Source organism: Oryza sativa, chromosome 1 (genome assembly GCF_034140825.1).
Source record: "Oryza sativa Japonica Group chromosome 1, ASM3414082v1".
Taxonomy (NCBI): domain Eukaryota; kingdom Viridiplantae; phylum Streptophyta; class Magnoliopsida; order Poales; family Poaceae; genus Oryza; species Oryza sativa.
The window spans coordinates 32,277,438-32,299,723 of record NC_089035.1 but is presented as its reverse complement, the minus strand read 5'-3'; the positions used below and the strand labels follow the sequence as shown (position 1 = coordinate 32,299,723).

The following is a 22,286-nucleotide window of genomic DNA, read 5'->3' as shown; positions in this document are numbered from 1 at the left end:
ACACACAGTCGCAGCAGCTTAATAGCTATAGCGGCGCCCAGTGCAGCCGCCCGGCCGGCCTCTCTTTTGTGAAAGTGACAAGAAAAGAGGGCAGCGCAGCGTAGCGCAGCTAGCCCAGTGCAGATCTTATCTTGGCAATCTAGCGCTTTGTGCTTGTGCGCAGCTCGCTCTTGCTAGCTCAGCTCGCAGTACTGGCTACCCTTAGAGGGTGCCAAAAGAAGATCAAGAAAAAAAAAGAGCTCCCAAAAGGCAAGATAATTGTTAAAAAGCATGTGTGTTTTTTGCTTAATTATCACTATTCAAGCGATCATATATATATATATATATATATATATATATATATATATATATATATATATATATATATATATATATATATATATATATATATATATATATATATATATATATCTGTACTCATTTTTTTGTTCTCTCTTTTTTTTTCTCCTTCGTGAGTAAAGTGGAGGAAGAGAGAGATTGGTAGGGTGGGGCTATGGAAGTATAGATCGATAGGATGATGCAGGGAGAGGGGGGCGCCGCAGACAGGCTCACAGGGGCAGCAGGAGTCAGGGTGCAGGAGCAGCAGGACAGAAGCTAGCTCTGGTGAGATCACGCCCCCATCTCTCCAATTTCCCTCAAATTTCCCCAACCTTAATTGCGTGGGAGAAGCCCACATTGAATTCCTCCTCTCAATCTCTCATCACTCGACTCTTTCTCGAGAAGACTGTGCTACACCAATAGGAGAAGCCCACGCATGCATTGTATCGATAGATCACCCACCCGCTGATTGTGTACTGTTTCGTTGTGTCTATTCAGTTGCAAAGCTGAGCACAACTGTGATGGAGAATAACTATAGTGATGGTCATGCATCACATCTTTTTTGGGTGGGTTTCATCTTCGTTAAGCTAGCTAGCATATATTCGGATTCAGTAGATACACTGCACCTTTTAATATATTTGTACTATGAAACTTAGGAATGGAAAAGCTTCAAATACGCGAGAGTTAATTGTTTTTCATGTGAAATTCCTGAGCAAAATACTGTCAATTCTAGACAGGATGGAGCACAGGACCTAATGTTTGAAGTTACTGACTATATAAAAGTTTTTCATGTGTACAATACGTTCAGTTATTTAGCACTTCTATTCGTAAGTCTATGTTACTCTATTTATACTCGTCTAGAGTTGAAGTGTTCCCTGTGAACGCAGGGATTTAACTGAATCTATTTCAATTTCAGTTTTGTAGGCCTAGCGTTGGATCTTCATAGGAATTTTATAGGAAGTAGTTCAATTCCAACAAAATAAAAAGCAAATCCAGCGTTCCAAACATGGCCTAGTGTTCATATAAATATATATGATGGAATTAATTTCCATTTGCGTGGATTTGTTTTTTACTCCCTCCATTTTATATTATAAGTCGCTTGATTTTTTTCTTAATTAAAGTCTTTTGGGTTTGACCAACTTTATAGGAAAAAATAGCAACATTTAGAACATCAAGTTAGTTTCATTAAATTTAACATTGAATATATTTTGATAATATGTTTTTTTATTGAAAATGTTAGTATATTTTTATAAAAACTTAGTCAAACTTAAAAAAATTTGACTAAGAAAAAAGTCAAAAGACGTGTAATATGCAACAAAGTATTATATTTGATTGCACCTTAAGTAACGGGTCTGTATATATCTATATATGTACAAAAATGCAGACTTGAGTAGTAGCAAATCTTCAAAAGAAATATTATGATGTAAAAAAAACGTTTGTAACATTTTGTCGGTTGATTTGTAACTATTTTTTTTACACATACTATATCCATGCTGAAAAGCTTTTATTTTAAGCTACAAACCTGGACATATGAACCTAGATAACTACTTAGAATTAGAGCCTTTTTGATGAAGGTAGTATGAAATTCCATTCAGTTTCATGTTGGCTGGGCATCTAGGGTTTTGTTAGTTGTTACTTATAGTATGCTATACAGTGTGGCAGGCAATTAGACGGTAGAGGATAGTATCGCAGCCAACATAGGAGATATTTAAGGCAATTTTGAGGAAAGAAGACATATACTCTCTCCATCCCAAAATATAAGTTTTTTTATATGAATCTGAACAACTGTTTGTCTAGATTCATAGCTAAAAATTACTATATTTTAGGATAGAGACAGTATATAGTAATTAATTTGGCTATAAATATGTTTTTGTCCTTTTGACTCCGCAATATATACAGAAATGTGACTGGATTTCCCAAATGAAGTTAGTTAGTTCGGTATTGACTATTCATGTGAAAACTAACCAGCTCCTACTAACAATGTTACGCTCGACTTTTTACACATGATGACATGAACATAGTATTACTATGGGCAGATCATCCCCAGTACTTATATTAAAGACTCCTTATATATAGAACTTATACTAGCTACCTGCCTGCCATCTTTGTTAGTAAATCCCGACATCGCAATCACACAGGTACAGTCTTTTTCTTTCTCCAATAACTACTACAAGTAGCAGGCTGCAACGTGTGCTAGATCCATCAACTCTTGCCCGCGTGCACTGAATGCATACGCACCAATTATTTGGACCAGACAATTGGTTTTATTGGGGGTGTCCTCTGTGTTGGCCGGGTTGGTTTAGGGTCCAGGGCGTGTCCGGTTTGCTAAACTGGGTTAATCTCTCCTTGCCAGATATAAAACGTGTCCCATGATCGGTTTTCCCTTCGGCCTTATCCTCCCATTTGCGATGATCAGACACATCTATCGTCCTCCCATTTGCGATGATCAGACACATCTATCGTCCTCTGAAGATCGAACACATGTACACTTGCCCATCCGTCTCTGTCTCGGCATCAATGCAAAATATGATTGATGAGGACATGCCTATACTGAATGAAACCAGATAAACGTGGTTAGTTGCATATCAGCATATGCATGGCACGAATTAATGAAGGGTTTCCTCTCGCCGTGCAGGTACATATATATATTAACTGTGTATGGATTAAGGGGGTCATACCTTTAATTAATTTATTGGTTTTGAATTGATAGATCTTGAAACGACTGTACCCTCCAAAAGGAGGAAAAAAAGGATCTTTGTGTAGTATCGTTTTCTTTTGTGGCGTGGTTGTGTTTACTGTGGCGGAATCGGAGCTTTTGTGTCGGGTGTGGCTAGCCGAACAATAATAACCCATAACACCTTCATGTCCGTTTTTGCACATGTGATTGATGGTTGACGGAGCTATGGGCGAAAGCCTTACCCCCGGTCTCTGACTGGTGTTGGCAACATTGGTGCTTGTGGGCGTCGTCTTCCTCCTTGAAGTCATCATTAAGTGGCTCTCTCTTTATCCGGGTGAAAATCTAGTCTAGTGTTCTCAATGGGTGTTGGCATTATTCTAGATGTTTGTTTTCCTTCTTCGAGGCTTCATGCCTACTCCATTAGTTTATGCTCCACGGTAGGGGTGTTTAGGTGGTTTGAGATAGTTGTTTGTCAGTCGGAACTACTCATCTGTTTTGTGGTAAGACTGGCAACAATGACATGTGTCAGTCTCAGTAGTGGTGCCACCACAAGTTTATCTTTTTTTTTTCTCCGTGTGGGTTTAATTTGCTGGTTTTCCTCTAATTAATAGTGCAATTGTTAGGTTTTCACGTCGGGTTTTCTAATAAAATGGACCACCTATTTTTTTTCTTAATTTAAAATAGAAAAACTTCATATCCTGTTTCTTGAGGTTTACCTTAAAAAAGAAAAGAAATAAGATCTTGGAATCACTTTGGTCTTATATTGCATCATTCGTAGGTTCATGATCGATATCGTGTCCTCCACTGCTTAAATAAGCGTAGGTTATCCGGCCAAATCATCAAGTCCTTGGCAAAAATTATTTGTGCCTTGATCTTTTTGTTCATTAAGGACTACAATCGGCTGGATCTACCATGCACGTACAGGTGATTTATGACACTGCAGTCCCTAACTAGTTGGTACCCGGATTATATATTATTACTTGCGAGTTATTCATTGTGTGTAGTTATATTTATAATACCATATTTTTCACTAAAATAAATAGTCAGCTTGTATTTATATTGTAAGTTTCTAAATTATATATATAATTTAAATGCATTTACAATGTAAGTCCCAAAATTACATATGTAAAGAAAAAATCACAGCAAGCAGCACAATTGCATGAAAAGAAAACGCAAAAGAAAACGATACTGATCAGTATCACAGCAAGGAGTACGAACTAAGCACGCGTGCATGCATAAGTACAAACTAGTGTTTGCACGCACGATGGCAAAGCAGTCCTGCACAAAATCTATAAGGAAATTGGAGAGCTAACAAACTGAACTTTAATCAGAGAATATTTATGGCGATATAATTATAGCAAAACCGTATTCTTTTTGCGAAATGGAAGAATCCGATCGAGCTAGTCTCCCCACATGCGTAGGCCCGTAATATAGCGGCTGGGTTTAATATTGTAATCTGCAAGAAACGATATGATTTTACACGTGCTGAAATCGCAGCGCTTCGATGTTTATAATTCTCGCGAGAGGACAAATGTTCAAACAAATATATGTGAAGATGATTGTTTTTTTTCCTCCCTGTAGATCAGAAATTATTACCTCTCGGTATACGGTAAACAGTAATCCCGATCTCGGCTTTGTCTGCATCTCAATGTCTGTATATATAGTCGCTGTAGCTGTAAATGCTGATCACATGAATCCCGAGCAAGCAATGGCTCACTTTCATCATACCGATCGATTAATTATCAGGCGACCTAGACATACATTGAAGCTATACACCTACAGAAGGAATGACAGGATTTCAGAATTTAATGCCACTGATGATACCTTTGGTTGCAGAATTGAATATACGGTTAACATAAGTATAGAAGCCGGCCAACAGTTAGGATAGCAGCCAACCCCCCTGACTGGTACGTAGCTTGCTAGTTGCTAGATGTGGTTGTGTATACTACGTATGTAGTACAAGTCTCGATATGATTAATTAAGCGCATGGTCAGTATAAGCTTAATCGTTCTCAAAATTTCCATTGCGTTAACACGTACAGTGCCCAACAGGTAGAAAACGTACCAGCCGTGTTGATCCGTTATACTAGTACTACCACTAGCTTCGGTGGCCGGCCGGCCTCCTGCGCCGCGTTTCTTTTCAGCCTTTTCCTGGTCTCCAACTGTCCCGCCGGGCTTGCGGGGCCGCGCGGCTAGCTGCAGGCTGGCAAAGCGCGCGCGCGCTCGCTGCCACTGCGAGCTCCTGCTCGCTCGGTCGGCCGGCCCGTCGCTACTCGCTAGGCGTCACTAGCGCCAACCCGCCACGCCAGCTCGTACGTTCGTACTGCTGCTCCCCCAAAACCCAATGCAACGAACCTTTCTACTAGCTCCGCCTCCGCGACCGGCCGCACGCCTCGCGCTCATGTGACGCGTCACCCTCCCTGTGTACTACGCTGTTGGCTCGCTCGATCGATCGTCATGCATGCGCGCAGCAGCAGCTGCAGCCGCAGCCGCGCGCGGCCGAGGAAGAAAGGACACATGCATGTGTCCAATTATTGAGACTTTGAGGCGGGGAAAGCGCGCGCGGACACGCCGGACAGCGCCCCGGGCAGGCACGAGGTAGACCGCGACAATTCGGCACGAAAGAGGTGGCCGATGGGGTGAGAGAGGGTGAGGCCGGCGGCTGTCCCACGCCACGGAACAGTAGCGCGCGCGCGCGCGCGCGAGTACGTCGTCGTCGAGACTGGAGCCGGGCGGGGGCGCGTGACACCGGCCGGCCCGGAGGCGGGGCGATACCGTATAGTACCGACACCGAGTGCGACGCGTCACGGCCGCGTCTGCATGCATGCCTGCGCAGAGACCGGGCCGGGCGCGAATGGGAGGAGTTTTTTGGAAACGCATGCCGATTTACGGATCTGGCGCGCTGGGCCCGCCCGCCCTTTTCCCTGAAGCTCTGTAGCGACGCATGAGCGAGCAGAGAGGGTGTGGGGTGATGGCGATGGATGCGGGCGCGGCCACCGCCGCTCGTCGCTTCGCTGGTGGCGTGCAGGCAGGCGCACCGCGCACCGCGCACCGGCAACATCCGCAGACGCGGATAGCAACGGGCGTGCATGCGGCGCGGCGCGGCGCGGATAAAAAGGGTTGTTGCCGCCTTGCCGGGGGCCCGACGGTGGTGGATGAGTGTGGATGTCGGGCTTCTCGGCCTTTTGCCTGAAGGAGGCGCCACATCATGGAGCCCAGCATGGACAGAAGAGGCTGGGCCTGGCCCGTTTGAACTTCTCACAGCCCAGGAGGCAGGAGCAACGGGCCCTACCCCATTGTGTGCTCCACGCACCGCAACAAGGCCGAGCTCCTGAAAGGGAAAAGGAAAAAGAGGGGGCCCAACCTCAAACTACTACAACCACTGTTCTAAAATATAACAATAGCATAATACTATAAGCATTACAAATTATAATATTAGATTGTATCTAATCCATATAAGATTACAATATTTTAGGATGGAGGTACTTTTTTACAGGGCCAGCGAATAATGTTCTAGCCAAATTTACTAAGAGCGAGTGGAGTTTTATATAGGAAAAAGTACGAATTACCCCTCGAACTATCGCGGTCGACCGAATTACCCCCATAAACCCGAAAACCGGATATTCTTCACCCCAACTATGCAAACCGGACGAATTACCCCCTCGACCCAATCTGCGGTGGTTTTGGTCTACGTGGCGTACGCGTGGCAATCCAGTCAGCATTATGTTTATAAAAAAATTGTGGGACTCACCTGTCATACTCCTCTTCCACTCTTCCTCTCCCTCTCACCCTTCCTCTCTCTCACGGGTGGTAGGCGGGGGACAGAGCAGCGGCGGCGACAACAGGGGATGAGGGTGACGTGGACAAGGATGGCGACGGAGGAGTGGAGGACGATGCTCGGGCACTGGCGGCGGTGGCCATGGCGGAGAGGCGGTGGCGCGCGTGGAACGGATGGCGACGGGTGGTGGCGAAGGACGCTTGGGACGTCGAGGACAGAGGCGGGCGGTGGCTGAGGGGTGGGGGCGACGCAGTAGGCGGTGGCAAGGGGAGGAGGAGCTCGTCCTCGGCCATCGCGCTCGCCTCCTCCGCCGCACCCCGCCGCCACTCGCCTCCTCTATCGCCGCTCGCGCCCGCCCCCTGCGCCGCCTTGCCTTGCCGCCGCCCCGCCTCCTCCGACGCCGCGCTCGTCTCGCCTCATCCGCTGTCGCGCTCTCCTCGAAGCCACTGCCGTCGCCTCGCCTCACCTCCTCCTCCGCCGCGCTCGCCTCACCTCACTGCTGCCTCTGCCGTCGCCCGTGATAGAGAAGAGAGAGAGAGAGTGAGAGATTGGGAAAGAGATAGAAGAGAGAGAGAGACTGGCAGGTAGGGTCTGCCTACTTTTTTATAAAAGAATTGTTGACTGGACTGCCACGTAGACCAAAACCACCGTGAATTGGGTCAAGGGGGGTAATTCATCCGGTTTGCATAGTTGGGGGTGAGGGATGTCCGGTTTTCAAATTTAGGGGGATAATTCGGTCGACCGCGATAGTTAGGAGAGGGTAATTCGTACTTTTCTTTTATATGTAGTAGTAATACATTTACCAACAAACATGGTTTGTGGGAAAAAAAAATACCGCGACATGATCGACGTCTATCACGCATTGTTGGTCCGGATATAATGATGCTAGTTCCTATGCTGAGGTGCTCAACGAGGGGTTAAATGCCCTCTCTTTCAGAAAGAAAATGCTACACATACCATGTTTTCTTACCACTTTTGCTACGCATACCCGTGAATTTCATATATTTATACTATAATTTTGCTTGCTTAAGGTTTTGGCACATTTCATGTAATGGGTATGTATGTCTTGGGATATAGGTGCCCGATCCCCTTATGGAATAACTGGAAACGTAAGCTGTAAATCTGACGTGGGGTGCAGAAGATTTTGATTCCTTTTTGGTCTTAGATCATATTTTTTCAATGCTTGCCGTATAGGAACCATGAAAAAATAATTACCTATTCGATTAAAAAATATTAGTTTAAATAACATATAAGTAAAAAGGAAAAATAATTTTAAAAATATTATAAAATGGATCAATATTTCATATCTCTGGTTGACCAAGTACCCTTGCGTAATGCCTAAGAAGCAAAAGAAAATCATCGTCCTGGATATCCCGAGGATATTTCCTGTTCGCTCGGCCGCGACTCCGACTCCTTGTGTGGTGTGGACCTGTGGATCCCTCGGAGATGTTGCTAAAACCATTTGGTGTAATTGTAAAATATCAACCATCCCTTTATTTCTACCGGCTGATATTAATTTCTCCTAATTAACTCTCTTAAGCAGTGTTGATTTGGTGAGAAAATATTTTTATTTTCACCAATGAGATAAGCATCACATATGTGTATATCCCTATAAGATCGGTTTATTCTTATCGGGTATGTGGTATCCATATCCCTGACAAGCATTACATATGTGTATATCCCCATAAGATCGGTTTATCCTCATTATGTATTTTGAATATATTTTTTTTTGTCTCGGACAACGCTACTTGAAATCGATTTAATAAAAACAAGAAGAATTGGATATGTGTTCTAGATTACATTGTGCTTGCATGTTATTTTGGGAAATGAGTATGTTATTTTCTTTTACGTTAGTTGGAGTGCAATCGCTACTATGGAAGGAAACATCTTTAAAAAATAGTTTCCCTTCTAATCAAATTAATTAAGTGTGACCGAGGTGTCTTAATTGATCTCATATATAGAAATAGAAGAATGGCTATGAGTTTGCCAAATCCTCCTATAGATTGTTAAATGGGTTGTTTATTTTCGTGCACGCCCGAGCACGCGTGTATAGTTCATGCCCCAGTAACAACACGACCCATTTAGTTGTGGGTCGTGCTGGTACGACTAGTCTAATCATGGTGTGCTTGGGCTGCTACCAGGCTAGCGTACCAACACGACAATTGCATATAGCAAACCAGCACACACATGGTCTAGGAATGGTAGGACGCAACCTGGCCCTTGTGACATGATGGCGACTGACGACTGGTGAACAATTGCTAGTTGAGCAACTGTCGTCCGAACAAGAGCTATAAAGAAAGGAAAACGAAAGAATTGAGAAAGCTAGGGCTTGTGTTAGAGGAAACAATGGTGTGAGCTTGCCGACGTAGGTCTACACGACAACGTGGTGACGCGGTCTACCCTTTTCGTGAGCACAACCACTAAGCGTGTCAGCCATTGAGAGCTCACTAGTTCGGGGTGAAGGAAATAGCAAGTGAAGGGAGCTTGACGAGGAGGAAGATGAATGTGCTATTGGTGAGCGGAGGATCTTACCATAGTTTTGTTGAAGTTTATGCGATAGGATGCAAGAAACTCTTTCATAGTTTTTTCCTTGGTATATTATCAATTTTGTGCTAACGGGTTTTCACACAGCCCACGTACCCAAATGATATCTCACAAGGTTGTGCCTGGCCTCCAGCTTCAACACGTGGGTCAATACAGTATGACCGTTCGCTGAATCGTGCTACTGATTAATAGGGCATTGCCCAAACATATCTATTTATCCACCATTTCAACCCTATAAAATAATAAAAATAAAATTCACCGTCTTAAAAATTCAGCTCAGAAGTTCCGTTTGAAAAATGGGATTATTTCCATTTTTTAAATTTCACCGTTTGGTAGTGTGGGGATGGGATGTGCAATCCGGGTGGCGGAATTACTAAATTACCTTCGCCATTTTGACGTGTAGTTGGCCTCTGTCGTCAGTTTGCCCGCCGCCGCCGCCGCCTCCGCCTCCGCTGACCGCGAGCGAGCAGGGCGCCGTCGTTCGTCCTGTTGCTTCCGCGGTTCCGCCGCATCCTGGTGAGTACATCCTCCGCCACCGCCGTCTGCGCCGATCCCCATCCATCGCGCGAGCGAGCGAGCAGGGTCGCCGTCGTTCGTCCTGCTGCTTCCGCCGCATCCGTTATGCACATCCTCTTTCCCATCTCCCTCTACCCACGCACTTTTTTTCTCGAATTTGCGTTAACCCTAGCTTCTGTTCTAGAAATTTGCTTTAACCTTAATACTCATAACAGTTTGTTTGTTCCCCAAAAGTTTGGGGGTTTAACTGAACCACGATGTCCCATGTTAGATCCGCCACTGCATGCAGACACCTTCCCTGATGTTTCTCTGAGAAACTACCCCCCCCCCCTCCCTCCCTTCCCTCTGTTCTCCAGAGCTACATAGTGTTATCTGAATAGAAGTATTGTTCTAGAGAGAAGAAGGTTTTATTGAAAATTTGATCATCTATAATTCATATTGTTCTAGAATTCATCTGTGATTTGTCAAGTTTTAAGTGACGTGTAGGTGGATATAGTTTCATCAACATGTACAATTTTTTTTTTGGACGTTCTGCATGTATCTAACGATCATATAACTACCAAATTGAATCTATAGTCACACTTCTGTTTTGTGTTATTAGTGGTTACCTATATCCTTTCCTATTGCATGCAGCCCAAGCTTGTTGGCACCATGGATGAATCACGAAAAAGAGCCGCATCTACTGCAAATGCTAAAAGTTCATCCCTTGGTATGATACAATAGAGCATCATATGCCTTGTTGCTTTTATGTTGCACCTTAATCAAATTTATCTGATTCATGTAAGATGAATACTCCTGGTATGTAACTGTTTTTGAATCAAGTTCATTGTACTTACATATGACTGCCTGCAGGAAATTACATATGTTGCTCATGAAATGCATATTTTTTTTAATTTTGTGCAGTAGGGTAGGAAATATTTCTTCCTTTTCCATCGTAACAACTTGAAATGGTGAATGCTTTTTAATGTCCGCAGGTGAAGATTTTGGCAATGATTTTCTTTCATCTTGGAAATTACCAAAATCAGGAAATGACACGATTGACTTTGACGTTGAGTCAGTTCCGAAGAATAGCAAGAAATTCAGCTTTGACAACCTGTGAGTATTAGGCTTGAAAGTTTCCTTTAGCATATGATGCCGCAGTAATTGGGAATGACAGTATGTTTCTTTTATCAGGGATGATTTTGGGCTTGATGGAGCCTTTGACAAATTGTCGTCATTTAAAATGGGCATGTCTGATCTAGATTTCTCTGGTCCTCTCAAGAAAAAGGTGAAGCCCAACAACTCAAATGGCAACGATCTTTCTGAAGGGATAAAAGGGACTGAAAAGGACAACTTCTCCTTTTCCTTTGATTTCAATGAGTAAGTTTTTCAGTGAATAATTTTAGTGAGTAAGTTATATTGGTGAAGACCAATAAATATGACACAAAATCATGAATTTAGTTGCTTCATTTTCTTTGTTTTGTTTACTTGAAGGCTGGGCAAGTTCAATCTTGATGCTAACTTGGGAATTGAGGAGAATGGTATGAGTAAATTTGTAGAAAAGGTCAACCCTGTCTCTTCAGAGGGTGACAAGGATCCAAGAAAAGGTCTTTCAGTTAAGGGCTCTGATGTTCTGGGAGGTAACATTAGTAAGGAACAAAAGCAAACACATGATGCTTGTACTCTGAGGCCTACTCATTTGGGAAGGTAGGGTAATGTAAAGAACGATAACTGTGCAGCTTCAAACATTATTCCTCTAACTCATTTGACGGTATGCATGATTTTTTCAGCTTTAGCCCTGCAAGAATGGACCAAAATAAAGTAGATTTGCTCTCAACTGATACACATGAAGAGAAATCTAATGAGACACACCCATCAAGAGCAGCTGTTAACAAGCCTTCTCAGAATCTTCCTTGCAGTTCTACACCTGGTGAAGATCCTACACACGTGACTACAACAGCAGTTGCTGAGAACTGTAGAGAAGCTCCTTTGGTGGAACTTAGTAAAGTTCATATATCAAGGGGGAATAATGATAGTGGGCAATCAGTTAGTTCACAATTCATGAACACCAGCACCACGTGCCCCTCCATCTCAAGAAAATTGACGGCCCAATCAGATTCCCAAAATGACCAGAATGAGATTGTGGGGGAAAGTGCATGTCTTAATGCACAAAGTCCTGATAACCAAAGGTTTAGAGGAACTTCAATGAAGCTTCTGAAGAAAACATCATGTGAAACAAAGAAGGCTGAAAAGGGGACTTCAGGTCCAAAGAGTCTCTCTTCATCAATGCAGAGGTTTGTCTTTGCTATAAGTTTCTTTATTAACAACATAAGACCTTTATTCTTCCATTCAGTGCTTACCCAGTGATTATTTTCATTAACAGATAATGTATCTTAAATCAGATATCAGTAATGTAGGATTAAGTGTAGCATATCATAATTCTGCTTGTACAAGGGAGTTCTTTTCCTTTATGTGAGCCGAGATGTAATTTTGTACAGTGATTTGTTACCATGTGACACTATTATGATAAATATCATGCAGGGATATGAGAAATGTCAAACCCGCATCATTGAATGAAGCAGGGAGTTTGTCTCTTCCGCCCCAGTCTTCAATTGTTAAAGCAAGCAGGCCTCCTCAACTAACTTCTGAAACAACCTTAAATCAATTAAGTAGTGCCAATAACATGGTAAAAAAGATGAATACACATTCTACTGAGTTGAAAAGGTAGTAGACTGTAGACAGATTGATGGCTAGCATGTACTCATAAAATGTTAATACTGTATCAAATAATGAATGTGCTTTATAAAATGCAGGGAAAGCACACAAGCTAATGCAAGATCTGAAAGGCCTAAAATTGCTTCGTCAAAAACATTCTGCAAGCCAGCATTACATGAGCTGTTGACCACCTCCATGAATGCCAAAGATCATAAGAATTCCAAACTTAGGTAAGAAACTGCTGCCCTTCAACCTTGCAACATCAGGAATGTGTCGGTTCAAAAACTTTATTATAATGGTGTTTACTTAATGTATGCACAATACTGCTATGTTTTCTTCATAATTCTGATCTAACATTTTAACATGGACATGATAGTTCCTTGATAATTTTTGTGTCCCGTCTAGTATAAACTTGAGTAAAATCAATTCACAAGAAACCCACTATAAAGGTTTGGTGTGTTTGTTAGCGTATTTCATGGAAACTGTAAATACCTCACATACTTTTAGTATGTTTTCATGGTGGATGTGTTTGCACTTGGAATAGGTGTATTGAATAGAATGCATGCGCACTGCATCCATTCTACTTGTTTTCTTGTTTCCAGTACAGCAGAATGCTCTATATTTACCGTATTTTATCCCCTTGATCCTTCCACTGCATTGATGGTTAACAAGCTTCCTTTTCCCAGACTTGAGTCTCCTAGCACAGGCAATGTTTCTACACTGAATGCTCCTAGCAGCCCAGCACATAGCAATGGACATAAGACCGTTGCGAGTCGGTCACTCTTGGGAAGTACCAATGTTTTTGATGCAGGAAAAGGCACTCCTAAAGCTGACAATAGACCACTTTCTCAACTGAAAGCAGCAAAGTATAGTATCTCTACCATATTGCATAAATTAGGAATTTGAACTATTAACTGTGTTTTTCTAAACATATTGCATAAGAAGTGACTGAAATCATCTATATGAATGTAGAATTACTAAAGCAGGCACCATAAGTTCAAAGTCTGACTTGCTTCTGGAGAAGGATATGATGGAAACGAGCGGGAGGAAGGGTTCCCCTGTAACAACATCCAATAACCCAAAGTCCTATGGTGAAGGAAAATATGTGTTGCCTAGCCCATCCATGATGCAAAAGACTCCTAAGGTTATTCACTGGTGCAACATTATGTTTTAAAAAATCATTTCCTTTTTCTCCTATTGCTTGTATCCCTGTGTGGTTTAACCCTCATTGTCTTCATCTGAGGATTACAACTAATACTTTTTCTTAAGCTTACATTTTCCAGACTCAAAAATTTGATTTGTCAATTCATATCAAGTTTGTTGTTTGTAACTTTGTATGTGCTTATTTCATATCAAAGTTTGTGAGGAATGTTATGCCCTTCCACGGCATAAAAATTCACCCTGGATATACCAAGTGTTAAAAAGTACATGCAGAAGACGATATCCACTCATGGTAAGAGTGGTAGACCATATGTAATAGCTCAAATTCCTAATTTATGAAATTCCATGTCATACTGAAGAAATCCATCATGCCCTTATAGAAAATTTCTATGACATCTACTGACTTCTGTCATCAACTAATCTATCAAGTTAACAGACGTGTTAAAATTGTCCAATCCTAAAAGCATGAAGCATTAATCCACAGATGTAACATTTAAGTTGTACTGTTTTGAGTCAGTGATTATATTACGGGTGGTAGTTTTTTACTTGTTCATCTTTAAGCACAGTTTCACAGGGTTTTAATGGACTGATTTGATAAATGAAATATCCTGCAAAAGTCAGTTTTTAAGCAAGGTTTTTATCTGCAGCAAATTTACTAAGCTATTGATAAAAGAATACAATTTTTTATGTACATTTTTTTAGGAGAATTCGCTATTGTTAGTTTTTTGTAGTTTGTTCATATTGTTAATTTGCCTTCTCAGGAATCAGCTTCAGATCCAAAAGCTCCTGCTATGCTGAAGCACATCATGAAATCTCCAGCTGTGAGGTTGTTGTTTCGATTGCATTTTAATGCATAAAAATGTATCTTGAATATTCTAGTTCTCTCTTTTGGAAGTAATAGATTTATTTTACCATGCAGAACATCACCAGAAACTGTTTCAGAGTTGGGAAATAAAACAGTAAGTGCCATGAATATATCTGATTACTGCATATATTTTGTTTCGCCATAACTGAATTTATGAAGGCTGATGTGTTATGCAGTCAACCATTCTATAAGTTATCTAAATCAGAAACAAAAACAATGTCAATGGTTATGCTTCACCTTGAGACCATGGAAAGATGAAATGACTTGCCATTGAAACCAGGTTGTATTGAGCTGTTCTCATATCCTTACTTTCTTGATTTCACTTATTAGATTCCAGGAAGTGGAACTCCAAAAGCACGCATGGATAATGCCATTGCTTCAGCAATATCATGTGAGATGGGGGAAATTTCTGAACTAGAGTTGCCTGCGCTGTTAGAAAATGATGTAAATGTACAAAAAGCTGAGGCTTGTAGAAAGGAGCTTGAAGATGTGAGTAAATCTGTCCAATGCTTTATTATCCTTATTTGAATGTTCACACCGTAATGCAGCGATTATTCTGCAGAAAGGAAAAAAAGAGGTGGGGCTGCATGGTGCTCGTATTAGACTTGATGAAATCAGATGGCACTAGCTTGAATCCAATTCTTATAGTTCCTTATAGTTTTGTCAAAGTAGCACTTCACAGCTATGCCATCTAAATCAAGTGGCAATATATATGGGCAGATTGTGTCTTATTGTTGTCAACATGATTCTCTTTAAGTTTGCTCAGAGGCTTATGCACCTTTTAACTGATATATGCGTAATTCAAATTTGGATTTTGGATCACTTAAGTTTTTCACACAAACCTATGAAATAATGTTTTACTGTTGTAGCCAGAACTCTTTAGATGTAATTTCCTGGTCTGGAGCGGCTGCCTTTTATTTTATTTTCCTTTAGCTGACCTGTTTTTTTTACCATAATGCTGATATACAGATGTCATCATGTAGGCAGTCTAAATTAAGTCACCACCTGATGGCATGAGAAATATTCTAACTTGCTTGTCTTACTCTGCAGTTATGCATTTCGTTGAAAAGGAAACATGAAGAAGCCAAAGAGCTAGCAGTGCGGGCTATTGTTAACAACAATACAATGCTGATGTTAAACCATCCAATGTTTGAGGATAAAATATCCTACTGCTTATTTTTTTAGCAGTTAATCACTGCACTTTCACATTTATTAATATTAAACTTTTTATTCCTTAACCATAATTAACATTTGTGCTCTTCAGAAATTTGCTAGCAATCTGAGATCCAAGAAGGTTTTATTCGAGGATATTAGTGCCATTGATGCTGTAAGTTATCAATCTCATCCCATTTCTCGATCTCTGTGACTGACCTTAACATAATTATTCCCACATGAAGATAAAAGAGGAAGTGATATTTTCTAAATTAACTGTGTTGAAAATCCTATTAGTAAAACCTACTATGATTTGCATTAGTTATTTACTGTAGAGAGAGTTTTCAGATGGCAATTGAAAAACAATACCTAATCACTTGAAGAAGATAAGGTGATGGATAGTAATGCCCTATCTTGGTGTGGAGATTGCTGCATTTCATTATCTGCATGGAGATTATTATGAGCATCACACCAACCGCTCATAACAGAGATACTCTTGATTTTCAATAATAGTCATCTCTGAAGGGGCCATTGTGTATGATGATTCCTGAGTGTCTGAGCAAAATGATTGAATGACTGTCTTAGAGGCCTAATTCCCTCTTTTCAGTATCTCATTCAGGATCCTCCGTTCCTATATTCAATCCATTCAACCAAACGCTTTACCTTGCACCAGCTCCTCCAGAGAATTAAGTGTGGAAATTCTTGTATTATAAGCCCATCCTAAAAAGGCCTTAGTGGAATAGTGGGTTAGATGGTTTGAGATATAGAACACTCAGATATAGAACAAATGGTATATTCAGATTCATGTTCTACAATAAGATTCAGGGTACTATCCATGTTTGTATTCAAGTAGCCATACAGGGAAGATTATATTCATGTAATTACCGGGAAGTGATTAGCGTAGTAAATGCATGATTTTTGTCTATATTAGTAGTGCAATGCTAATTTCCTATGCTTTTAGAAAAAAAAGATTTGGATTTTTACATTATTCAGTTCTAAGTTCAATGGAAGCATCAGAACTGAAAATAAAAGTGGATACGTTAGCATGAAACACTGTGCTTTCCTCAGTTAAATATTCTTGTAATTTGTCTTAGATGATCTATCTGTCATATTTCATAAGAGGTGCTAGACCTTTATAGTGTGATCAACTACCATAAGGATTATGGCACCATCTCTTGTTCTATTTCCCCATTGGCCATTCCCATGTCTCCTATACATGTATGCATTGTATATTAGTTTCTTATCATCTCTGATTGAACAGTGAGTGTTTTCAGTGTTATATTAGTGCCACCTAACTTCGTATTACCCAACTTGTCATATTTCTCATCGACTGGGATATATATTTTTTTCAAAAGACAAGATAGTCTCATTGACTACAATAATAAAATGAAACACATGATGGCTTTTATTTGTATGTGCATTTTTTTAATTGAGCAACAGCAATTGTGGTTTGTGAGCTATTAGCCTCATAGAAGTTTTGTCAACGCCAGCATATGTTGACACTTCTGTTTCCGGATTCTTAAGTCAACATACTTCTCTATCTGACTTGCTCATTTAGTTTAGCATTTCAGGATTTCGTCCATAAGGATATTATTTTATTTAGTAGAATTGTGTGTGCTACATGCAAAGTGATTTTTTATAATTCCTGTGTTGGACAGCATTTGGATGTTCCTTGCATGCACCCTTTATCACTTTATCAGACTACTTTATTTTCTTGTTTAAGATGGAAAAGGTTAAATATTGATTGGCTGGAGTCCCAGGACATCTTTATGGTTGCTGTTAGCTCTAACTACTTACTCGTCGATATTGTCTTTCATGGAGCTAGTTGTACAAGATGGAGTTATCATCAGGACCGATCAATTCATAAGGCTCGAAATTTTTGCCAAATTTTCCTTGTATATTCACTTTGGATTGATTCAGTGCTTCTTATGTTGCTCCAAATGGATGCACAACTTTTGATAAATTTTATCAAAATTGCATCCTCGTAGAAGTAGTTACACTCTGTTAGTTCAAGCAACGAATTTCTGAACCAAACCAGTATTTTTCATGACTGAAGTTTTCTTCAACCTCATCATTCATAGCTAACTCAATTTCTTTTTATCTTGTTGCAGCATTAATGTGAGACTAAAATGGAGTGACTGTGCTTCACCCAGGAAGAACACCGGTACTGTAAATGCAATGTAAGAACGTACGATCCATGATTTGCTCCTGTGAAGGCATTTGTTTAGTTAGTCCAGCGGGTTGTGAAATACCCTTCCTAGTTGCTACACACCTGTTATTCTGGGAAGTATGCGGAATTTGTACTTAGGAATTGGGGATGACTCCACTGGACCAAGAGCAGAGAAAAAGAAACACGGTTCAAGGGGGGCATGTGCGCATACTTTAGTTCGTAATTGTGTGGATATTGCTCGTAGCGTCGTGAACTGTGTCCTTGTGGACCGAACGACTAGAGTACCCCTTGTTGTTGATCCCTGGTGCTCTATAGTCTGTCCTGGGCAAAATGCGATTGAAGAAGTGCTATTGCATACGGTTTTATGCCATGGACAAAAATTACTCAGTAATGGTGAGTTTAGACAATGATGCTGGATGACTAGCGTCCCATTTCATCGTAGCCTAGATTTGTAGGATTTAAAGTCGGTTAGCTTTGTTGCTTATGCCTTTTAGTACGTTAGTGCCACGAACTGGTATATTTAGGCATTTTAGTAGTCTACCTTTATACAAAGGAAAGAGAAAGAAAGAACACCCAGGCTTTAGTTCGTTTTTTTACTCAACCATGAAACTGTAAGCATGTGTTTGGTTGGAGGGACGGTATGGATTGGGTTGGGTCAAACCTAGTTTATACAAAGGATCTTGGAAATTTTCCTTGGAGTTTATCTCTCTTATCCGATTCCTATGTTTTTTCTGTGGTCCAATCAAACGTTCATTCTTGTGTTGTGTTTTTTTCCTTTTTTTATAATCCTTTGTTTTACATTTCCATTCCTATCAGAATCATGTGTTTTTTCTATTACGTCTTTTTTTCATTCCTGCAATTAATTTGGGCTATGTATTGTCCCCTTAACTCTCAAAATCATGCATATTTCATATTTACCTCAAGTAAGGACGAAGTTTTAGTGCTCATTCGGTTTAGAGGATTTTCATAAGATTATTATAGGAATTGAATCCTTAGGATTTTTTTTCTATATGTATAATTCGTTTCATAGTAATGGATCCACCCAAATTCCTAAGGATTGTAGTCTTACAAACTAAGTTCATATGATTCTTAACATGAAGTAAAACCTCTTGGGAAAACTCATAAGGAATGGAGTGCACGTGACATTCTATCTTTATTTTTCTTATTTTTATATGAAAATCCTATTTACCGAATAATCCCTTATTATGCCTGTTTTGTATTCTATTGGAGGATGAAAATAATGCCCGATTCTTGTTAGCATATTTTTGCATGTGGCGGAGTTGGCTAACATTGAAATCTGCTCATCAGCCCATATATCTTGCAATGCCCTTTCTTTCTTTCTATATTTGGCAGGTGGCAGGCCTTATTTTCTTCCCATGTTTTAATAGGGTTATATTCTCCCCTTATTTAATATAATCTGCATTGTTTTGGTCCCCTTATTTAATATAATCTGAATTGTTTTGGGAAACATAAGAGCCAAAGCTGACAACGTTCTTTTATTTAATATTACTAGAAAAAATGCCCGTGCGTTGTAACGGGTGAAATCTATTTTAATCTTATTATTGTTATATAGTTTAGTTAAGATGAAATTCACTGTGAGATCTCTTGGATATATATATTTTTAGAAAATCATGAGCTGCAGTTAGGAGTCTGATCGTTTCAAGTTAGCATACTAGTTTTTTTAAATAGATTTCTTATATGATTCCTTCTGTATTACCAAAAGTGAATATCTTATAAATTGACTCAAATACGGATATGTATTTTCAAAAGCAAACGAACTTAAAAACCGACTCATAGATGACGTATCAAAATACCGGTAAAAACATCTTCAATTTTCAATTTTTATAATAGTAGAGATAAAAAACAAAAGGGGGGGGGGGGGGGAGGGGGAGAATTAAGTGGAAGACAGGTTATGGATATTTACGGAGGCTTAGGCTGGACAACCAGATACACACTAACAGCACTACCAATCGAAATATCGAATGGTCCACTAAAGCTATACTTAATCATACCGTACGCTGGCAATCTTCTCGTGGATCGAAAGTCGAATCTGCTTGAGTTACAACCTGCAGCAACTGATGCTGCGTGCATGATCTGATCTCAAATCTGTCCACATTTCTCAACGGAATACTCCCATTGCCCCCTCCTGATGCATTGTGGAAGCCAACGCCCAAGCAACCTGCCTCGTGCGTTACGTCCAACGTTGGACTCTCCTTTATGTTAGATTTGATGGATGAAAGGAAATAAAGTTTTTGGGTCATTATCGGTGAGTATAAGAGGCATATTACACCACAACACCTAATAGAAGAAGGTTGTTTTCTGACGGTAAAAATAAAAATAAAAATGGCGCTACTCAATCTGCTGAAAAGATCTTCAATACACCGTTGTCGGCAAAAATCGATGACAGATTATCGATTGATATATAGTTGTATTTACTGAAGATCTGAGTGTTGTAGGTCGTAGTATAGTGGTACTAGCAAGGTTAACAAAACCGTACGGTCACTGTGGTTATTATATGTGATAATCTTTTCAGTTTTTAAAGCCACGGTATACTTCACGATAACCGTGTGGTTTTCGCGGTTACCGTGATAACCGTCAAACCGTGAGGTGACGGTAACCCTATCCAAAACGGTTTATTAAGCCCTGTGTTATAGTTCTTGATGGTGCCAATGATAACCGCCAAACCGCGGGGTGGTCGTAACCCCATCTAAAACGGTTTATTAAACCTTGGGTACTAGTACTCGATGGTGCCAATTGTTGGGACTTGTAGGTACTGTGTGAAAGAACTCATGTTATTAGCTAGTCATAAACATTAGATGATTAAGATTTGATTTAAAATTTGAAACTTTGATAATTAGTACTTTCTCAAATGGCGTAGTTTTAATAGAAAATATGCGCATAAATTTGTGTTGAAGAATACTAACACAACTTATTAAACTTTATAAGCTTATTCTGATATAAAATTGGATGTTAAGTTTTACAATTTTGACCAAATTTTGTTCCAAACACAAATGTTTATGACGAAAATGTAGTATAACGTATATACTCTCCTATTCTCTTTTTACGTATCATTTAGGATATTGACATAATCTATAATGTACATATTTGATTGTCCTGTGTTCGACTCCCCATGAAAACGAATTGGCTTTAACGGCTTTGTGTTTTCAGTGGTAGGCGATGTACCCGTCGACAGCAAGGCGTCTGTGTTGACTTTATCAATCTATAGGATGGATTTGCCGGCCCAGTCTTCGAAGATACTCATAGGGGTAGAGTTTGCGTGCGTTCATAGGGGTGAGTGTGCGTGCGTTGTGAGTGTCTGCATTGTACTGTGTAATTCTCAAAAAAAAGTTTATAGAAGAATCTAAAATATCAAATTAATTTTATTAAATCTAACATTGACTATACTTTCATAAGTTTGTCTTGTATTGAAAAATACTACATTTTTCTATAAGTTTGGTTTGACTAGGTAAAAAGTCAAATGCTTTATAATATGAAAGGAAGGGAGTATTTTAGAAGCAAATTTATCGTAAAACTACAAACTTAGAAGAATGTCTATCACAAAACCATATCTTTAAAAGTAAATTTATAACAAGACTACACATGAAAATATTGGTTAAAGAAACTACATATTTAATTAGTGATATTTTTTTCACAAAACTACATATATATTCTAAAAGTTCCATAAGAACAACAATGCCAAAGATCTAATATCTAAAATATGCGGTTCTCTCATAGCTAAATTGACAATCGAATCTTTAGTTGTATGCTATATTGTACCTTAAATACGTAGTTTTGTAACAGTGGAACTTAAATCAGTAATTTTGCGATACATATGTCATGTAGTTTTGGAAATTTGCTACATTTAAATATATAAATTACTTGTATAACATTTTTTTCAATTTATACAAAGAATTATGCAGTCAAAGTTATATCTTCCAGTTGGTTTACTCTCCCCTAATGCTTCCTTTTCGAATTGCTTCTTATTCACTGCAGTGGAAGATTTTAGGGCGTGCTGAAGAAGCTGACAGGATGATGGATTTAGAAGAGAAGATGAAGATCGTTGCTGCTAATACTGGAAGTAATAGATTGGGGATAGGTTGATTCCTTGTTTTTAGAGTTGTCTTGGTTGCCACAGTTCTGCCTGTCTTCTGTCTTGGTTTGTCTTGGTTGTGTGTTTCTTATCTGATGTCTGCTATGTTTAGCAGCAGTCCCTACTGTCTCTTTTGTCTTAGAGTTGGTCTTAGAGGTGGTAGCTTGCTCGAGTCCTTTTGCACTTTGTTAGAGGTCTCGCCCTCCCTATGTTGTAAACTAATGTCTGGATTTCCCAGCACAACCTTCGGGCTTTCAATAGAAGCCAGGTCTCTGACCTTTTTCTATTAAAAAAAAGCAACTTATGACTAAAGGATCAGACT

The 22,286-nt window shown here is 40.0% G+C and overlaps 1 protein-coding gene across 5 annotated transcripts; it reads left to right on the top strand.

The window, feature by feature from the left end:
- The first annotated feature begins 9,721 nt into the window (after positions 1-9,721).
- LOC4325136 (uncharacterized protein At4g18490) lies at positions 9,722-22,286 on the top strand. Of its 5 annotated transcripts, XR_010737723.1 has the most exons (18): positions 9,722-9,832; positions 10,466-10,541; positions 10,807-10,927; positions 11,006-11,191; positions 11,306-11,518; positions 11,602-12,105; positions 12,353-12,535; positions 12,625-12,756; positions 13,213-13,392; positions 13,499-13,670; positions 14,449-14,513; positions 14,607-14,646; positions 14,883-15,041; positions 15,603-15,713; positions 15,802-15,879; positions 17,816-17,884; positions 21,043-21,165; positions 21,868-22,286. XR_010737723.1 is itself a non-coding variant. In XM_015766365.3 (16 exons), the coding sequence occupies exons 2-16, from the start codon at positions 10,484-10,486 to the stop codon at positions 17,819-17,821; spliced, it is 2,208 nt and encodes a 735-aa protein (XP_015621851.1). In that variant the 5' UTR covers positions 9,722-9,832; positions 10,466-10,483; the 3' UTR covers positions 17,822-18,254. The 5 variants fall into 5 exon arrangements, 2 of the variants coding, with proteins under 2 accessions (XP_015621851.1, XP_066161707.1); XR_010737725.1 differs by lacking the exon at positions 21,043-21,165 and having other exon boundaries at positions 21,868-22,273; XR_001542549.3 differs by lacking the exon at positions 21,868-22,286 and having other exon boundaries at positions 21,043-21,262.

What these genes read in the sequence shown, in the direction of transcription:
- LOC4325136 (XM_015766365.3), top strand. Translation starts at nt 10,484, where the DNA reads ATGGATGAATCACGAAAAAGAGCCGCATCTACTGCAAATGCTAAAAGT. An exon ending in CATAAGAATTCCAAACTTAG is followed by an intron (nt 12,757 to 13,212) that starts GTAAGAAACTGC and finishes TCCTTTTCCCAG; the next exon opens with ACTTGAGTCTCCTAGCACAG. An exon ending in GTAGAAAGGAGCTTGAAGAT is followed by an intron (nt 15,042 to 15,602) that starts GTGAGTAAATCT and finishes CTTACTCTGCAG; the next exon opens with TTATGCATTTCGTTGAAAAG.